This window comes from Sciurus carolinensis, chromosome 2 (assembly GCF_902686445.1).
Source record: "Sciurus carolinensis chromosome 2, mSciCar1.2, whole genome shotgun sequence".
In the NCBI taxonomy this organism is placed as follows: Eukaryota; Metazoa; Chordata; class Mammalia; order Rodentia; family Sciuridae; genus Sciurus; species Sciurus carolinensis.
Genome location: NC_062214.1, coordinates 151,457,062 through 151,476,544, shown reverse-complemented (window position 1 = coordinate 151,476,544; position 19,483 = coordinate 151,457,062). Strand labels below are relative to the sequence as shown.

At 38.7% G+C, this 19,483-nt stretch overlaps 1 protein-coding gene and 1 non-coding gene across 2 annotated transcripts in view; both read left to right on the top strand.

The window, feature by feature from the left end:
* The window catches only part of Nin (ninein), a 102,600-nt gene extending 101,861 nt beyond the window's left edge, over window positions 1–739 (top strand). The window contains 1 exon segment of the mRNA XM_047539783.1: window positions 367–739. Coding sequence (XP_047395739.1) covers window positions 367–576 — 210 coding nt within the window. The 3' untranslated portion in view covers window positions 577–739.
* A 1,776-nt stretch (window positions 740–2,515) lies between these two features.
* Window positions 2,516–2,589, top strand: Trnag-ccc (transfer RNA glycine (anticodon CCC)). Its single transcript has one exon. It is a non-coding gene; the product is annotated as a tRNA-Gly (tRNA).
* The last annotated feature ends 16,894 nt before the right edge of the window (window positions 2,590–19,483 follow it).

Sequence of the window (19,483 nt, the reverse complement as noted above, 5' to 3'; positions counted from 1 at the left end):
AATACAGTTCACATATTACAGCTCAAAAATTTAAGTTCAAAAGTATTTGTGATGTTTTCAGGAAATGAATAAAGGAATACACTTAGTTTAGGTAGGAAATAAGTTTTCATTTTGGAGCCTTCGAAGAGCAATCTGTTCTTTTTATTGGTAACTTCTACAAACACGAAAAGAGACAGCTTGGAAAAAGTGGGTTTGCCCTACTTGTTTCCCTGTTGCTGAATCTGATGTTAAAGCTATACTGTAAAAGTAAAGAATGGAACTGGTAGGCATAATTTGCCTTTATAATGCATCTGTCCTGATGTCAGACCTCAATTTAAAAGATTAATTACAGAAATGGAGTCACAATGTTTCTGGTTCTGTTTCTAGCTCTGCAAGAATACTAAAGCAGATGCAATGGTGAAGGATTTGTATGTTGAAAATGCCCAGTTGCTGAAAGCTCTGGAAATGACTGAACAGCGACAGAAAACAGCAGAGAAGAAAAATTACCTCCTGGAAGAGAAGATTGCAAGCCTCAGTAATATAGTCAGGAACCTGACACCAGCACCATTGACTTCTACTCCTCCCTTGAGGTCATAGCCACACCAAAGGATGCACTCATTTTTGTGCACTTTACTGAAAGAGATGGAACATTTCAGTAGTATCTCTTAACCCTCTTAAAAAAAAAAAACTTTTAATGGCTTAAAATGAAGCCTAACCTAAGTGTTCCAGCAACAGATTTGGAGTCTATTTATTGCAACAAGTTTTTCTAAATAGATCCTGTAGGAGTTCCAAACAATCATATATTTCACTGTTTGAATTCAACACATACAAATAATTTATTTTTTAAGTATTCTAGTAGGTACCAAGAAAGTGAATATATGAAAACAATTCAAGAGACTTTAAATCCCAGTTTTCAATGTGTTTTTTTAAATCACTATTGTATGCCAATCTGTGTATAAACCCCATATATTTAAATCTGAGACCCTCTTAGAATGATTATTAAGAACTTTATTTAAAAACAAATTTAGGAGTTGCACATTTACATACTGAAAAAGTCATTCTGCTTGTAATAGTTTTGGTTCTTTGAATTAATTGGTAGACTATGAGTCTGTTTGATAGGAAGGCTGGACTCAATAACAGAGACCAGAAAAACCCAAGTTCATAGAACTCTACCTTCTGCCACCTACCATCACTGCTCTTATTGTACGAGAGGTTTAGAACTGATTTACTCAACTGTACTCTTAACTAATGATGAAGCTTTATTTTCTTTAAACAGTTTTTTTCTTCCTCCTCTTAGACGTTTCATTTGGATCCTTGTTTTCTAAGAAATGGATAAAGCCACATTCTTAAAACATTTGAACTATAGGGAAAGCACTGAACAAACCACTTTGGACTACACACTCACTCTTGGAGGAGGGGTGTGCGGTCCGTGTGGGTTTTCCTATCTCAAAAGTCTTGGAGTTCATGGACTTATCTGTGAGGTTAAGAACTCAGGGAACATTTCTTTAGACTGTCTTCCTGAACTACTGCCAGGCCTCTCTAAGAATTTGAGATATATAAACCACGTGACCTTATTTATTTGTCTTATATATTTCCAGCCATAGGGTTTTCATTCTACATTTTAGTGCATTTAAATGTCTGAAAAAAAGCCTTGATTTTAGAGTTTAAAACCTTTTCTAACTTATGGGAGAGTTGTTATTGTTTGTTTAATGGAGGTCAAAATGTCTGTGCTTCCTACCCTTCTATACCTCAAATCCGATCCTAAAAATTCCTTACTGTGGTAAGTACTGGCATGCCATCTGAAACAAAGGAGTGCCGAACAAGACTTCCCGTTCTTTCTCAAGATCAGAACTTATGGAACAGTAAACATTTGAGACTGGGTAACATCCCTGCCACCCCCAGTTTAAATCTCTGCTTCTAGCCTACTTCCTCCAGTGGACAGTGGAGGACTTACAAGGTGCAGGACGCTACCAAAGCTCATCACAGCCACCTATTTGTCTTCATGGGAGAGTAACGAGATCAGAAATTCTCACTTTGATCTATTTCAGGAGGGTCAAACCCTTCTATTCACAAGGAATATAACAGAAATCAAACACTACTTTATAGGCAGAAATACAAGATAAAGCAAACTGCCTAAGAAGTCCTATAACGCCAGAAATTCAATCTCAAGCAAATAATTTCCATCAAGGAACTTCAGGGATCCTCAGGGACTAACCACCTATCAGTCTCACCTGCCAGCCCAGGAGTCCTCACTACCAGGGCCTGAAAAGGCACTTCTACTCATGGGACTCAGAGTTCACCCTGGTGAAGCAGAACTTCCAGGATTTGCATAGCTCTTATTAGAAAGTCCTGATTTCCCCCTGGACAAAGAATTTTGATCCTTCCCTATATTTATGCTTCCAAATATTTGACATCTGCTATCATGTCTTCCCTAAATCTTTCCTCTCTAGTACGAATATTCTCAGTAAACTCAACTACTTGTATGGCATTAGCTTTAACAGAAAATTTTTCACTTAAAACTGGATTGGCCTAGGGCTGGGGATGTAGCTCAGTTGGTAGAGTGCTTGCCTCCCAAGCACAAGGCCCTGGGTTCAATCCCCAGCACCGCAAAAAAAAAAAAAAAAAAAAAAAAACTGGATTGGCCTAGACTGAGGTCAAAAATAAACTAAGCATCTGTGGTGTGTTTATTGCCGTGCTTCAAGTTACTCAAGGAACCACTGGAACAGACACCATGCAGATTTCTCAAACAGCCAACTTTGCATGTGGTCACATTTGTTGCATTTTTTATTTTTTACATTATAAAAAGTGTAGGTTAATTTGTTTCCTATAAATTTGTATTTATGTGTATATAAAATGCTGTACAATTAATGTAAATACGGCTTTTTGAAAAGTTTTAGAGTACACATAGAATCCCTTTATCCAAAATCCAAATACAAAATATTTAATCCAATAAAAAATAAATAAAAATACTTAACCCAAAATCAGATACAAATAAATTTAGCCAACACATAGGAACTTTATTTCTTGCTTTCCTATACCTACAAAATTGGAAAAAAAATAAATATAAGAAACAGCAGGAATAACTTAAATTTATACATTTGTGTGACAGTTTATTTTTGAGAAAGTTTAGAGTGGAAATTTTAAACCAATCACTTATGATATAACTTACTGTTTAAACAGACTTTTAAAGAGATTAATGTAAACTTCAAATTAGGTTTAGATTTTGTTTACAGACTTTCTCTCTTTTTTTTGTTGTTTTTTGTTTGTTTGTTTGTTTGTTTGTTACTGGGAATTTAAGCCAGGGGCACTTCACCACTAAGCTACATGCCCAGCCCTTTTTATTTTTTATTTTGAGAAGGGTTTCACTGGGTTGCTTAGGGTCTTGCTAAGTTACTGAACTGAGGCTGGCCTCAAACTTGTGATCCTCCTTGCCTCCCAAGCCACTGGGATTACAGATGTGACCCACTGTGCCCAGCTGCTTTTAGACTTCTTAATGGCACTCTTCTTAATCACAAGTTATGTATTTTATAGGCATTCTGCTGCTTTTTTATTAAAAGCACTGTTTTTTAAACTTTACTTTGATCTAAGGACAGTTATTTAAAATAGTCTTATAAGACTGAATCTTCATTTTAAAGAAAGGGAAACAAGTTTACCTTGGGGATAATGCATTACACTAAGAAAAGGAAACTGTAGATAGTAAAACCTTCGTTATCGTATTTTGCTTTCTTCTGCTTTTTAAAAGCCTGAACTCTTATGCCCAAATCTGTGAAGGGAGAGAAGTAAAGGGGAGGGGCAGAACCAACCACAGAATTTTGTTTTATTTATTTTTCTAAGACTCTTACTAAATCTAGGCTTGAAAAGTTGTTTTAAATGTGAATCCTTCCCAGAAGCATCAGTGTACTGTTGATATATCCATCAGCACATTTTACATAAACATATCATGAAATAATAGGCTTTTGACATATGGAAAGAGATCTTACAGGTCTAGTATTTCAATAATGCACCAATACCTAGAGCAGGTATTGTTTGGAGGGAATTTTTTTTAAAGAAATCAATAAGGTTTTGTGACAGATTTGGGTTTTTTAACACATGGAAAACAAATTTGTGGTTTCTCTTTTTATTTTGCTGAATGAAGAAAAAGAAACATGTAGCTATTGTCAGCATCTTTAAAGTATTCCAAATCAAGGCAAGTCTAAGTGCTTTGCAATACTGTGGTATTGAGCAAGTCGTGTTTTGAATGGATTGCCTGTAATGAATGACTCATTTAAATGATGTGATTATACAAGTAATGCCAAAAACGAAGTCAAAGCCTAACAACCAAAGTACTCACATTTAAAATATATTCATTATATCTCGTTTGGACCTATTTGGATATCTCAGCACTGTAAAATAATTTTGACTTTATGGCATAAAGTTTTATGGATAACTGCTTAACAAATCAAGGTTAACTTTTTGCTTCTCAGTTTTTTAAAATGATACAAATCAATTTATTCTCATTGGGGAGACGTTGGTTTCATAAAAGAAAACCTGAGTTCATCTAAAATCTGTAGAACTCTCTTCCAATAAAGATTACTGTATGTGTTTATATCAACTCTGTATATTTCATCTTAGCTATTCTATCCTAGAAAGATTTTAATGTGAGCTTAAAATGTAAATAAATAATTTTACAAATACACCTCTTGTTTTCTACCTACCCTGAACTTCTATAAACAGTTTCAGTGTGTTTATCCTTGGACTTGAGCATGAATGCATCAAAATGTCATATTAAACAGTTTCTACAAATGCCAAAATTCAGGCCCTGCTCCAGATGTACTTAACTGGAATCTCATTTCAATAAGATCCCCAAGTGATGTGTTTATGATTTAGAGCATTTGGACTCTGTGACTGTCCAAGAAGTGATGGCTTTCACACCAGCACTTTGGGGTCCCACATGCTGTGGTGGTATATATTCACCAGCAGAATTCTGACTTGACCTCAGGGCAGGCCCTGCTTGGGATTTTGGATGTTTCTGAGGTGGCTTTATTTCACTTTACCATCACACTGGGTGGATGGTTTGGACTTTCTTAACTGAGCTAGCTGCCCATTAGTGATGAGATAGATGTAATTATAGACACAAAAGTTAACCTGAAGGCATATTGTTAATATGCTGACTGCTGATGTGGAATGGAAATGTTAGCCAAACTAGACTCATCTCAGGGACTCTGTTTTATTTGTTTTCAAAGATTTTATGTCAACCTCACACTGCCTTTATGAGGCAGGGACTACTATCCTCACTTGACAGATGAGAAAGCTGAGTTGTAGTTTCCTGAAAGCCACACTGCTAGCTAAGTACTGGACTCAGGACCAGGTTCATTGGTTAATATGCTACAATATTTGTATCAACTCCTATTTCTGGCAGAATATTTAATCAGTGTTGATTCAAAAGCTACCATGTACACTGTGCTCTCGAGAACAATATAAAACATTCCTGGGAGTGGTGGTTGGGCAATCCAAGATGGGAAAATAGATGGGCCCAGCACTCACCTCCTCCTCTGCAAAGGAGAACTAAAGCTAACAAGTATGTAGCTGCATTTTAAGGTGAGCGACTGGGAGAACATGAAGTCGGCAAGAGAGAAACCAGAACCTTCTAAGATTCAGCGATCTGGGATAATAGCATAGAAAGAGAAACAGAATATCCCAGCACCTGCCACACTGCTCCACAGCCAGAGGAAGGGGAGTCTCCCCTTCACAGGGATCAGGGTGAAAGAGAATCCCAGAAAACTCCATCGATGCAGATGCTGGTGATTGTAGATACCAGAAAGTTACACAATCCTCACGAGGCTGGCAGCCCACTTAGATAAGTAACATGAAAACTGCACAATAGCCCTGCTTTGGAAAAGGACCTTACATCATCTCCCAGCAAACACCCAGGTGCTGTGGCCTAGAGCCATCTTGAGAAGTGAGCTATTGTCCGAGTTTGGACTATTATAGGGGTCAGAAACCCCCACAGAGTCCCATCTCTATGACTTCACAGACATTCCTCCACGTTGACCCAGCAGAGTGTCTGTGACCTAAACCGTCTGCAATGCAGGTAGGTGTTGTGATGCAAGGGGGAATGGAGGGCACCACCCTTGAAAACACGGTCAGGGCAGTTGAGACCAGTGTCAGGACTGAAGACAGACACCCACACGGTTCCTGCCACCCCTGCCCCTGCACCTCACTCAGGCTTCTCTTTCTGCCAGGGCAGGAAGGGAACAGCGGCTTCCACTGCCTTGCCCACAGGAGCATGCTTAGGGAAACTGGAGCAACTCTTATGGCTCCAGCTGCTAACCTGCCCCCAGGTATGTGCTACTGCTGCAGTAGTGTGGGAAGGAGCCCCAGCTTCACCCCTGACACGTGGGCAGGGAGCCAAGAGGACTTTGCCCATTGACAGCCACTGTCCAGCTCCGGGGTGTGCACTGCCACTGGCAGAGGAACATCATAGTTCCTACTGACACCCCACCTATGTGGTTCCCAATGCCACCCTCCCCCACATCCACAGCTATCAGGACTGAGTGTGAGCAACACAGGAGCCGTACTCTGGTTCCCACCACACCTCAGCCTCTGGATCCCCACCACTGACTGGCCAAAGGACAATGCTTCAAGTCCCTTACCACTGCGGGACTTGGCAGTAGTGCCAGAAGCCCTTGGTGGCAGCAGTTAACATCACTGGTGCCTGAGGAAATCAGAGGTAACTGTGCACCTTATGGGGCTACCACTCCTGTTGTCAAAGTTGTCACACAGTGAGTAGCCCATACCCACTGCTGTCTGTAGCACACCTGCCTGAATGACTAGAGTGTTGCCACTTTTGTGTAGCTGCAAGGACAGTGGATCTTACTCCACCATGGTACACACTGTGCCCAAAGTCATCAATCATAGCCGAAGAAGCTATAGGGAGACTACACTATGGATGGTACCTAGCTAGAAATAAAGCCAACATTGCATAACAAACCAATACCCCCAGACATATCTTCAAGATAAATCCACTTAGTAAGGCCACCCCATAAAAGTGGTAGAGATACTTGATCCACCAGATGTGAAAATCTCAACACAAGAACACGAGTAATATGAAAAAACATGGTAATATCATGCCTCCAAAAGAACATAAGATCCCCAGAAAAATCAATGTGAATAAACTTCTGATCAAGAATTTAAAAGAATTATTTTTAAATAGAATACAGATATACAGTTAAAGAAAACTATACAATGCAGGATAGGAAAAGAGAAACTCAGCATAGAGAGTTTAAAAAAGAACCAAATAGAAATGAAAGGATCAATAATTTAAAAAATACAGTTGAAAGCCTCAACAACAAACCAGATCAAGTGGAAGAAAGAATATCTAAACTTGAAGTCAAGTCTTTTGAAATATCTCAGTCACACACATTAACTGAATAAATATCCACATTTCTGGAATATTCAAAGGTGAGGAGGAAAAGAGCTAATTGCATAGAAATCTATTCAATGAAATAGTAGCAGAAAACTTCCCTAATCTTGGGAAAGATACGGACATCCATGTACAGTAGGCTTACCAGATCAGATATTAAACTGTCAAAAGCATAAAACAAAGAAAAAAATCTAAAATCTGCAAGAGAAAAGTCACATTTGAGAGTATCCTCATTAGACTAATAGTAGATCTCTCAGCAGAAATTGTATAGGCTAGGAGGGAATGGAGAATTTTATAATTTAGGAAGAGAGAGTCTCCACTCTCCAGATAAAAAATATATACCCCAAAGCCATGCCCCAATTCCAATCTCCTCCAGTCACACCTACCACTTCAGTTACCACTCTGTTAATCCCTATCAGGGATTCATTCACTGATTGGGTTAAGACCCTCACAGCCCAATCATTTTTTCTCTGAACCTTCTTGCAATGTCTCACACATGAGCTATTGGGGGAAACCTCACATCCAACCCATAACTTTCCACCCCAGCCCCCAAAAGCTCACACTCATCTCACTCATCTTGCAAAATACATGTAGTCCATTCCCAAGAGTCCCATAGTCTCAACAGTTCTGAGGTTGCTCAAAGTTCAAGTCCAGAGTCTTCTCTGAGGCTCAAGGCAATCTCGCATTGTGCGCACCTGTAAAATTGAAAGCAATTTAAAAGTATCCAATATATAATAGTACAGAGTAAACATTTCCATTCACAAAATTAGAGGAGCAAAGCAAGACCAAAATCCAACTGGACAAACCAGTCCTGTAGCTCCATGTCTGGCATCTGGGGCACATGGCATGGTGATGTTCTCTCCAAAGGGCTTGTGTAGCTCCGCCCCTGTGACCTCGTTTGTTGCAGCCCAAGTGACCTTTCATTTGGCTTTTCTCTGCTCAATTCCTACAGCTTTCCTAGGATGATGTCCCATGTTGCTGGCATTCTTAATCTTGGGGGTCTCCACTGCAGCTTTGGCTTCCTCTCCAAATGTCCACACTTTGCCTTCCCAGAGGGTGCCCACAAGGACTCCTACCTTGCTACACCTTGCCTGGTCTCCCAAGCCTTCCTTTGAAATCTTGGTGGAAGCCTCCATGACCCCCTAACTCCAGCATCCTACATTCCTGCAGGACAGCACCATGTGATTGGTGCCAAGGTCTGCTGCCATCTTGAGCAGTAGCCAAGCCTCTGGAGACCCTTGCTACAGTAGCCTCAGAGTTTGGGGGTGGCTGAGCACATTGAAAAAACTTCCTAGGCTCTTTGTACAAGAAGGGTATCCCACTGGTCTCTTCTCAAGAGTATTTTTACCTTTATTCCCTTGAGCTTGATATGAATGTGGTCTTGCCAGCCCCTGAGATGCCCTCAAGCCATCTTTCTCATTGTCTCTAGGCAAAGTCTTTAGCATTTCTGTAGTGGCCCTAATGTCTTTAAAAACTGCAGCTTTCTTAACCCTAGTTTTACTCCAACCTTTCAAGTTCACTTTTTCCAAATCTCTCTGCTCTGCTTTCTGCTCCTGATTATCAAATAAACTTGGCTAAAAGCTGCCAGCAATATCCATGCCACTGCCTGAATGCTATGCTGCCTAGACATTTCTTCCACCAGATTAAGAAGTTCATTGCTTCTAAAATCAGCTTCACAGGAAGTTTCAGGACACAAGCAAAATGCAGACAGCTTCTCAGCAAGAACACAAGAATGGCCTCTACTCCAAATTCCAACAGAGTCCTCCTTTTCTGAACCCATTTGAGCCGAGTTTTCATGGATCACAGTCCTATCACCATTCTGGTCTTCTGAGCTCCCATAGGAATCTGCTATTAATCCCTGCTTGCAGCAACCTAAAGCATTTCCAGCATGCACTGCTAAACATCTCAAAATTCTTCCCACCAATTCCAAAAAGCTTCAGAACCACATAGCCAGGTTAGTCACAGCAAAAACACACTCTCAGTACCAATTTCTGTTTTAGACAGTTTTTTTTGCTGTTATGATTAATGACACAACCAGTACAACTATAGAGGAGAAAGAGTTTGTTGGGGACTCATAGTTTCAGAGGTCTTAGTCTATAGAAGGCCAACTCCTTTCCTCAGGGCTCAAGGTGAGGCAGAACATTATGGTGGAATAGCATGGCAGAGGGAAGCAGCTCATATCATCAGAAAGCAGAGAGAGTCTCCACTCTCCAGAAACAAAATGTATACCCCAAAGCCATGCCCCAATTCCAATCTCCTCCAGCCACACCCGACCACTTAAGTTACCACTCTGTTAATCCCTATCAGGGGATTAATTCACTGATTGGGTTAAGACTCTTATAGTTCAATCATTTCTCCTCTGAACCTTCTTGCACTTTCTCACATGTGAGCTTTTGGGGGACACCTTGTAGCCAAATCATAACATCACTATATAATAATTAAGGGAACAATTCAAACAAAGATAGAATGATGTACATCTATATGCTCCTAATGTCAGAGCATCCAATTTTATAAAAACAAACATTATTAGACCTACATGAAGTAATAAGACTCCAATACAATAATAGTGGAGGATTTCAATACCCCATTTTCTTCAAGGAACAGACCGTTCAGACAAAAAAAAAAAAAAAATCAACAAAGAAACAAACTATATTATAAATCAAATGAATTCAGACATTTACAGAACATGCCAAGAGCTTCAGAATACACATCCTTAAACATGAAACATTCTTTAGAATACATTATTTATTAGGATATAGAACAAGTTTTAAAATTTTTGAAAAATTAAAATAATTTCCTGTATCTTTTCTGATCTCAATGGAATAAAACTAGAAGTAAAAAAATGAAAGAAATATTTGAAATTATACTAATACATAGAGACTGAACAACACACTTTTGAATGAACAATTAATCTTTGAAGTAATCAAAAGGAAATTTTTAAACTATCTCAAGACAATTAAAAATGGAAACACAAAATAACAAAACTTAAGGTATACAGCAAAAGCAGTAAGAAGATACAAGTTTAAGGCAATAAGTACTTGTATTAAATAAAATAAAATTTCAGAGGCGATCCAAGATGGCAGCCTAGAGGGAGACTGCACCCCCAGTCGCTCCAGAACCCAGGAGTTAAGAAGGGGAGGCATTGAGAGACTCGGACTGAAATAGAGCCACGGGTGAGTCTGCCCACTGGGTAAAGCTCGGCCCGGGTGGCAGGCCCTGATAGAGGTGGCTTATCGGAGCCGGGCAGGGCAGCTAGAGTCATCCACAGGCAGCCCTGCGCACTCCGGCAGTGGGCCCCGCCCACACAGCCAGCTTCTCCAGGTTCTCAGAACAGAACTGGCCCGCTAGTGAGAGCCTTTCTGACCAGAACAAGCTCCGAGTCCCGGAGCCAGTGGAGCGCAGCGTACTCCGGCACGCAAGCACATTCAGGGACCAGGATAGGACAGCCAGAGACTTCCCCAAGTAGCCTGGACCCCTGCGGTGGGAGGAGCCGTTCAAGGCTAGCTTCTCGGAGCTGACCGCCCACTGAGAGTCTTTTTACATAGAACCAGCCACAAACCCCCGAACCAATGGAGAGCTTCGATCTGCAAGCAGCCTCTGGGATCAGGGCAGGGCAGCCAGAGACCTCTTCAGGCGGCTCTGCCCACTCTGGCTGCAGGCTCTCTTCACGGGGCGATCCAAGATGGCGGCCTAGAGGGTGACTGCACCCCCAGTCGCTCCAGAACCCAGGAGTTAAGAAGGGGAGGCATTGAGAGACTCGGACTGAAATAGAGCAACGGGTGAGTCTGCACACTGGGTAAAGCTCAGCCCGGGTGGCAGGCCCAGATAGAGGTGGCTTATTGGAGCCGGGCAGGGCAGCTAGAGTCTTCCCAAGGTAGCCTTCCACACTCCAGCAGTGGGCTCCTCCCACACGGCCAGCTGCACTGTGCAGGCCCACAGTGAGAGTATTTCCCCACAGAGCCAGTTCCAAACCATGGAACCAGTAGGGGGCTAGGGGCAGTTTTCTTCGGATGCGCTGCTTTATCAGATTCCTCCAAGACATCAGGCTACTGAAGGCTGGGAGGTGATACACTGGAAATCTACCGGGACACTATAAGCCAATAGCGGAAAAATGCAGTATCTCAGGGTCCCACTGACAACTGACCAATATGAGAAAACAAGGGAAGAAAATGTCCCAAACAAACCTAGATACTACATCAATAAAACCCAATGACAGCACAGCAGAAGAAATGTCAGAAAGGGAGTTCAGAATGTACGTAATTAAAACGATCAGGGAAGCTAATGAGGAGATGAAAGAGCAAATGCAGGCATTGAAGGAGGAGATGAAAGAGCAAATGCAGGCATTAGATGATCGCACCAATCAACAGTTAAAAGACCAAATACGGGAAGCAAGAGATCATTTCAATAAAGAGTTAGAGATACTGAAAAAAAAACAAACTGAAATACTTGAAATGAAGGAAACAATAAACCAAGTTAAAAACTCCATAGAAAGCATAACCAATAGAATAGAACACCTGGAAGACAGACCTCAGACATTGAAGACAAATTATTTAATCTTGAAAGCAAAGTTGGCCAAACAGAAAAGATGGTAAGAAATCATGAACAGAATCTACAAGAATTATGGGATATCATGAAAAGGCCAAATTTAAGAATTATTGGGATTGAGGAAGGCTTAGAGAAACAAACCAAAGGAATGAACAATCTATTCAATGAAATAATAACAGAAAATTTCCCAAATCTGAAGAATGAAATGGAAAACCAAGTACAAGAGGCTTATAGAACTCCAAACATACAAAATTACAACAGACCCACACCAAGGCACATTATTATGAAAATACCTAACATACAAAATACAGAATTTTAAAGGCCGCGAGAGAAAAGAATCAAATTACATTCAGAGGGAAGCCAATAAGAATATCAGCAGATTTTTCAATCCAGACCCTAAAAGCTAGAAGGGCCTGGAACAACATATACCAAGCCCTGAAAGAAAACGGATGCCAACCAAGAATCTTATACCCAGCAAAACTTACCTTCAAATTTGACGATGAAATAAGATCCTTCCATGATAAACAAAAGCTAAAGGAATTTACAAAAAGAAAGCCAGCATTACAGAACATTCTCAGCAAAATATTCCATGAGGAAGAGATGAAAAACAACGATGCAAATCAGCAACAGGAGGCGCTAGCCTAAAGGAACAGCCAAATAAAGGAGAAACCAAATCATGTCAAAAACAAATATGAGTCAATTGACTGGGAATACAAATCATATCACAATAATAACCCTGAATGTTAATGGCCTGAATTCATCAATCAAAAGACACAGACTGGCGGATTGGATTAAAAAGAAAAATCCAACAATATGCTGCCTGCAAGAGACTCACCTCATAGAAAGAGACACCCATAGACTAAAGGTGAAAGGATGGGGAAAAACATACCATGCACACGGACACAGCAAAAAAGCTGGAGTATCCATCCTCATCTCAGATAATGTGGACTTCAAACCAAAACTAGTCAGAAGGGATAAAGAAGGACATTACATGCTGCTTAAGGGAAGCATAAATCAGCAAGACATAACAATCATAAATATCTATGCCCCGAACATTGGCTCATCCACGTATGTCAAACAAATCCTTCTCAATTCCAGAAATCAAATAGACCACAACACAATCATACTAGGCGATTTTAACACACCTCTCTCACCACTGGATAGATCGTCCAAACAAAAATTGAATAAAGAAACTATAGATCTCAACAACACAATCAGCAATTTAGACTTAGCGGACATATATAGAATATACCATCCAACAAAGAACGAATACACTTTCTTCTCAGTAGCACATGGATCCTTCTCTAAAATAGACCATATTTTATGCCACAAAGCTACTGTTAGCAAATACAAGAAGATAGAGATACTACCTTGTACTCTATCAGATCATAATGGATTGAAATTAGAAATAAATGACAGAATAAAAAACAGAAACTACTCCAATACCTGGAGACTAAATAATACACTATTATATGATGAATGGATAACAGAAGACATCAGGAGGGAAATAAAAAAATTCTTAGAAGTAAATGAGAACAAAGAAACATCATATCAAAATCTCTGGGACACTATGAAAGCAGTACTTAGAGGAAGATTTATTTTATGGGGTGCATTCAAAAAAAGAAGTAGAAATCAACAAATAAACGACTTAACACTACAGCTCAAAGCGCTAGAAAAAGAAGAGCAGACCAATACCAAAAGTAGTAGAAGACAGGAAATAGTTAAAATCAGAGTCGAAATCAACGAAATCGAAACAAAAGAAACAATTGGAAAAATTAACAAAATAAATAGTTGGTTCTTTGAAAAAATAAATAAAAATTAATAAACCCTTACCACACTAACAAAGAGAAAGAGGGAGAAAACTCAAATTACTAAAATTCGGAATGAACAAGGAAACATCACAACAGACACGAGTGAAATACAAAACATAATTAGAAGCTATTTCGAAAATCTATACTCCAACAAAACAGAGAACCTCGAAGACATCAACAAATTTCTAGAGACATATGAACTACCTAAACTGAACGAGGAGGACATACACAACTTAAATAAACCAATTTCAAGCAATGAAATAGAAGAGGTCATCAAAAGCCTACCAACAAAGAAAAGTCCAGGACCAGATGGGTTCTCAGCCGAGTTCTACAAAACCTTTTAAGAAGAGCTCATTCCAATACTCCTCAAACTATTCCATGAAATAGAAGAGGAGGGAACCCTCCCAAACTCGTTCTATGAAGCCAATATCACCCTGATACCTAAACCGGACAGAGACACATCGAGGAAAGAAAATTTCAGACCAATATGCTTAATGAACATCGACGCAAAAATTCTCAACAAAATTTTAGCAAATCGCATACAAATATATATTAAAAAGATAGTGCACCACGATCAAGTGGGTTTTATCCCAGGGATGCAAGGTTGGTTCAACATTCGGAAATCAATAAATGTCATTCACCATATCAACAGACTTAAAGTTAAGAATCACATGATTATTTCAATAGATGCAGAAAAAGCATTTGATAAAATACAGCATCCCTTCATGCTCAAAACACTAGAAAAAATTGGGGTAGTGGGAACATTCCTAAACATTATAAAGGCAATCTACGCTAAACCCATGGCTAATATCATTCTAAATGGTGAAAAACTGAAAGCGTTCCCCCTAAAAACTGGAACAAGGCAGGGATGCCCTCTTTCACCGCTTCTATTCAACATCGTCCTTGAGACTCTAGCCAGAGCAATCAGACAAACCAAAGAAATTAAAGGGATACGAATAGGAAAAGAAGAACTCAAACTATCCCTGTTCGCTGATGACATGATTATATATTTAGAGGAACCTGGAAATTCCACCAGAAAACTTTTAGAACTCATAAGTGAATTCAGTAAAGTAGCAGGTTACAAGATCAATGCTCATAAATCCAATGCATTTTTATACATAAGTGATGAATCTTCAGAAAGAGAAATTAGGAAAACTACCCCATTCACAATAGCATTGAAAAAAATAAAATACTTGGGAATCAATCTCACAAAAGAGGTGAAAGACCTCTACAATGAGAACTACAGAACACTAAAGAAAGAAATTCAAGAAAACCTTAGAAGATGGAAAGATCCCCCATGTTCCTGGATAGGCAGAATTAATATCGTCAAAATGGCTATACTACCTAAAGTGCTATACAGATTCGATGCAATTCCAATCAAAATCCCAATGATGTACCTTGCAGAAATAGAGCAAGCAATTATTAAATTCATCTGGAAGAATAAAAAACCTAGAATAGCTAAAGCAATCCTCAGTAGCAAGAGCGAAGCCGGGGGTATTGCAATACCAGATCTTCAACTCTACTACAAAGCAATAGTAACAAAAACGGCATGGTATTGGTACCAAAATAGACAGGTAGATCAATGGTACAGAATAGAGGACATGGACACAAACCCAAATAAATACAATTTTCTCATACTAGACAAAGGTTCCAACAATATGCAATGGAGAAAAGATAGCCTCTTCAACAAATGGTGCTGGGAAAACTGGAAAACCATATGCAATAGAATGAAATTAAACCCCTATCTCTCACCCTACACAAAACTCAACTCAAAATGGATCAAGGACCTTGGAATCAGACCAGAGACCCTGCATCTTATAGAAGAAAAAGTAGGTCCAAATCTTCAACTTGTTGGCTTAGGATCAGACTTCCTTAACAGGACTCCCATAGCACAAGAAATAAAAGCAAGAATCAACAACTGGGATAGATTCAAACTAAAAAGCTTTCTCTCAGCAAAGGAAACTATCAGAAATGTGAAGAGAGAGCCTACAGAGTGGGAGAATATTTTTGCCAACCATACCTCAGATAGAGCGCTAATTTCCAGAATCTATAAAGAACTCAAAAAACTCTACACCAAGAATGCAAATAATCCAATCAACAAATGGGCTAAGGAAATGAACAGACACTTCACAGAAGAAGATGTACAAGTAATCAACAGATATATGAAAAAATGTTCAACATCCCTAGTAATAAGGGAAATGCAAATCAAAACTACCCGAAGATTTCATCTCACCCCAATTAGAATGGCGATTATCAAGAATACAAGCAACAATAGGTGTTGGCGAGGATGTGGTGAAAAAGGAACACTCATACATTGCTGGTGGGTTGCAAATTAGTGCAGCCACTCTGGAAAGCAGTGTGGAGATTCCTCAGAAAGCTTGGAATGGAAACACCATTTGACCCAGCTATCCCACTCCTTGGCCTATACCCAAAGGACTTAAAATCAGCATATTACAGAGATACAGCCACATCAATGTTCATAGCTGCTCAATTCACCATAGCCAGATTGTGGAACCAACCTAGATGCCCTTCAGTTGATGAATGGATAAAGAAACTGTGGCATATTTATACAATGGAATATTACTCCACACTGAAGAATGATAAAATTATGGCATTTGTAGGCAAATGGTCGAAATTGGAGAATATCATGCTAAGTGAGATAAGCCAATCTCAAAAAACTAAAGGACGAATGATCTCGCTGATAAGCGGATGAGGACAGACATATAATGGGGGGTGGGAGGGGTTAGCATTAGGTTTAGGGTTAGGTTTAGAGTTAGGCTAAGGAGAGCGGTAAGAATGAAGGAAAGAAGGACTGTATAGAGGGAAAAGAGGGGTGGGAGGGGTGGGGGGGAAGGGAAAAAAAATAAACATCATTACCCTATGTAAACGTAAAAAAAATAAAATAAAATAAAATAAAATTTCAAATAAATTAATAAGGCATGTCAGGGTTTTAGAAAAGAAGGAAGAAACCAAACCCCAAATCAGTGGAAGAAAGATTAGAGCAGAAATAAATAAACTAAAAAAATACATATATATGAAAAATCAGTATAACAAAGAGTTTGGTTTTTTTTTTTAAAAAAAAAGACAAACAAAATCAGCAAACTTTTAGATAGACCAATATCCCTGATGAACATTGTTTTAATCAGCTTTTTCACTGTTATGACTAAAGGACCCAACCAGAACAATTATAGAGAAGGAAAAGTTTATTTGGGGGTTCAAGTTTTCAGAGGTTTCAATCCATAGACAACAGGTTCCATTCTCAGGGGCTCCATGTGAGACTGAACATCATGGCGGAAGAGTGTGGCCAAGGGAAACAACTCACATGGTGTTCAGGAAACAGAGAGAGAGACTCCATTCACCAGATACAAATACATACTCCAAAGTCACACCCCAATTCTCACCTCCTCCAGTCACACCCTACCACTTAAGTTACCACTCAGTTACTCCCTATCAGGGGATTAATTCACTGATTGAATTAAGACTCTTATAACCCAATCATTTCTCTTCTGGACCTTCTTGCATTTTCTCACACATGAGCATTTGGGGGACACCTTACACCCAAATCATAACAAACAGATATAAACGGTTTCGACAAAATACCAGCAAATCAAATTCCACAGCACATCAAAAATATCATTCGTCATAATCAAGTTGGTTACATTTCAGGAATGCAAGAATGTTGAAATATATACAAATCAGTAAACATAATTATATCACATTATCAAAATGAAGGATAAAAATTATATGATCATTAATAGATGCAAAAAGCATTCAATGAAATGCAATATTTCTTCTTAATAAAATTACTGAGCAAATTATGTATCAAAGGGTCATACCTCAATGTAAGAAAGGCCGTGTATGACAAACCCACAGAAAACATCAAACTGAATGGGAAAACAAAAAGCACTTCCTCTAAGATCAGAAACAAGGACCAGGGTGTCAACTCTCATTGTTCTTATTCAATATAGTACCAGAAGTTTTAGCCAGAGCAAATAAGAGAAATATGACATGTAACTAGAGAGGAAGTCAAAATATCCTTTTTTCTAGATTATATTATTCTGTATATAGAAAGTCTAAAGATTCAACCAAAAAATATAACTGATAAAAAAATTTCAGTAAAGTGGCAGGACACAAAAATCAACATACAGAAATCGGTAACTTTTCTATACACCAAAAATTAATTCACTGAGAAAGAAATCCACTCAAAATAACAACTACTACTACTATTACTACTACTGCTACTATACACACAAAGCAAGTGAAAGAGGAATTTCAAGAAGGCAGAATAGAGGAGGTCACTTTCCTGGCTGCTCTGTGGTGTGAAACCAAAAAAGCAGATAGGCAGCTTCTCAGCAAGATATGTGGGGAAAAAGGTGCGGGGACTTTATTGGGAATAATACCAGACTTTCAAAATACTGGACATCAATAAAGAGATAGAGATAATGAAAAAACAAACACCACAGAAATCCTGGAAATGAAGAAGACAATCAATCAAATTAAAAACTCAAGAGAAATCATCACTAACAGACAAGATAATTTGAAAGACAGAGTTTCAGGCAATGAAGACAAAAGATAGAATCTAGAAAATAAAGTGGACCACACAGAGAAGATGGTAAGGAACCATGGCCAGTCTCCAAGAAATATGGGATAAAATGAAAGACCAAATTTAAGAATTATCAGGATAGAGGAAGGCACAGATACCCAAAACAAAGTAATGCACAGTCTTTTCAATGAAAAAATATCAGAAAATTTCCCGAACCTGAAGAATGAAATGAAAAATCAAATACAAGAGGCTATAGGACAAATGTACAAAATTATAACAGACCCGCACCAAGGCACATTATAATGAAAATGCCTAGCATAAAAAATGAAGATAGAATTTTAAGAGCCATAAGAGAAAAGTATCAGATTACATATGGGGGAAACAAATTTGGATCTCAGCAGACTTCTTAACCCAGACCCTCAAAGCTAGGAGATCCTGAACAACATATACCAACCTCTGAAAGATAATGTATGCCAACCAAGAATCTTCTAACCAGCAAAATTAGGCTTCAGATTTGATGATGAAATAAAACCTTCCATGATAAACAAAAGTTAAAAGAATTTACAACTAGAAAGGCTGCACTAGAGAACATTCTCAGCAAAATATTCCATGAGGAGAAAATGAAAAACAACAATGGAAGTCAGCAAAGGGAAGAACATCACTAAAGGAAAAGTCAATCAAAATAAAAAACAGAAGCTATTCTAACACCTAGAGACTAACTAATATGCTATTGAATGAAACATGGATAACAGAAGGCATCAGGGAGGAGATTAAAAAATGCTTAGAGGTAAATGAGAATACCAATACAACATATCAAAATCTCTGGGACACTATGAAGGCAGTGCTAAGAGGAAAGTTCATTGTATTGAGTTCACTCACTAAAAGAATGAAAAGTCAACAAATAAAGGACCTAACATTACATCTCAAAGCCCTAGAAAAAGAAGAATAAATCAACACCAAAAGTAGTAGAAAACAGAAAATAATTAAAATCAGAGATGAAATTAATAAAATTGAAGCAAAAGAAACAATTGAAAAATATTGACAAAAAAAGTTGGTTCTTTGAAAAAATAAAATTGATAAACCCCTAGCCACACTAACAAACAGAAGGAGAGAGAAAATTCACATTACTAAAATTTGTGATGAAAAAGGAAATATCATGATGGACACTATTGAAATACAGAAGATAAATGGAAACTATTTTGA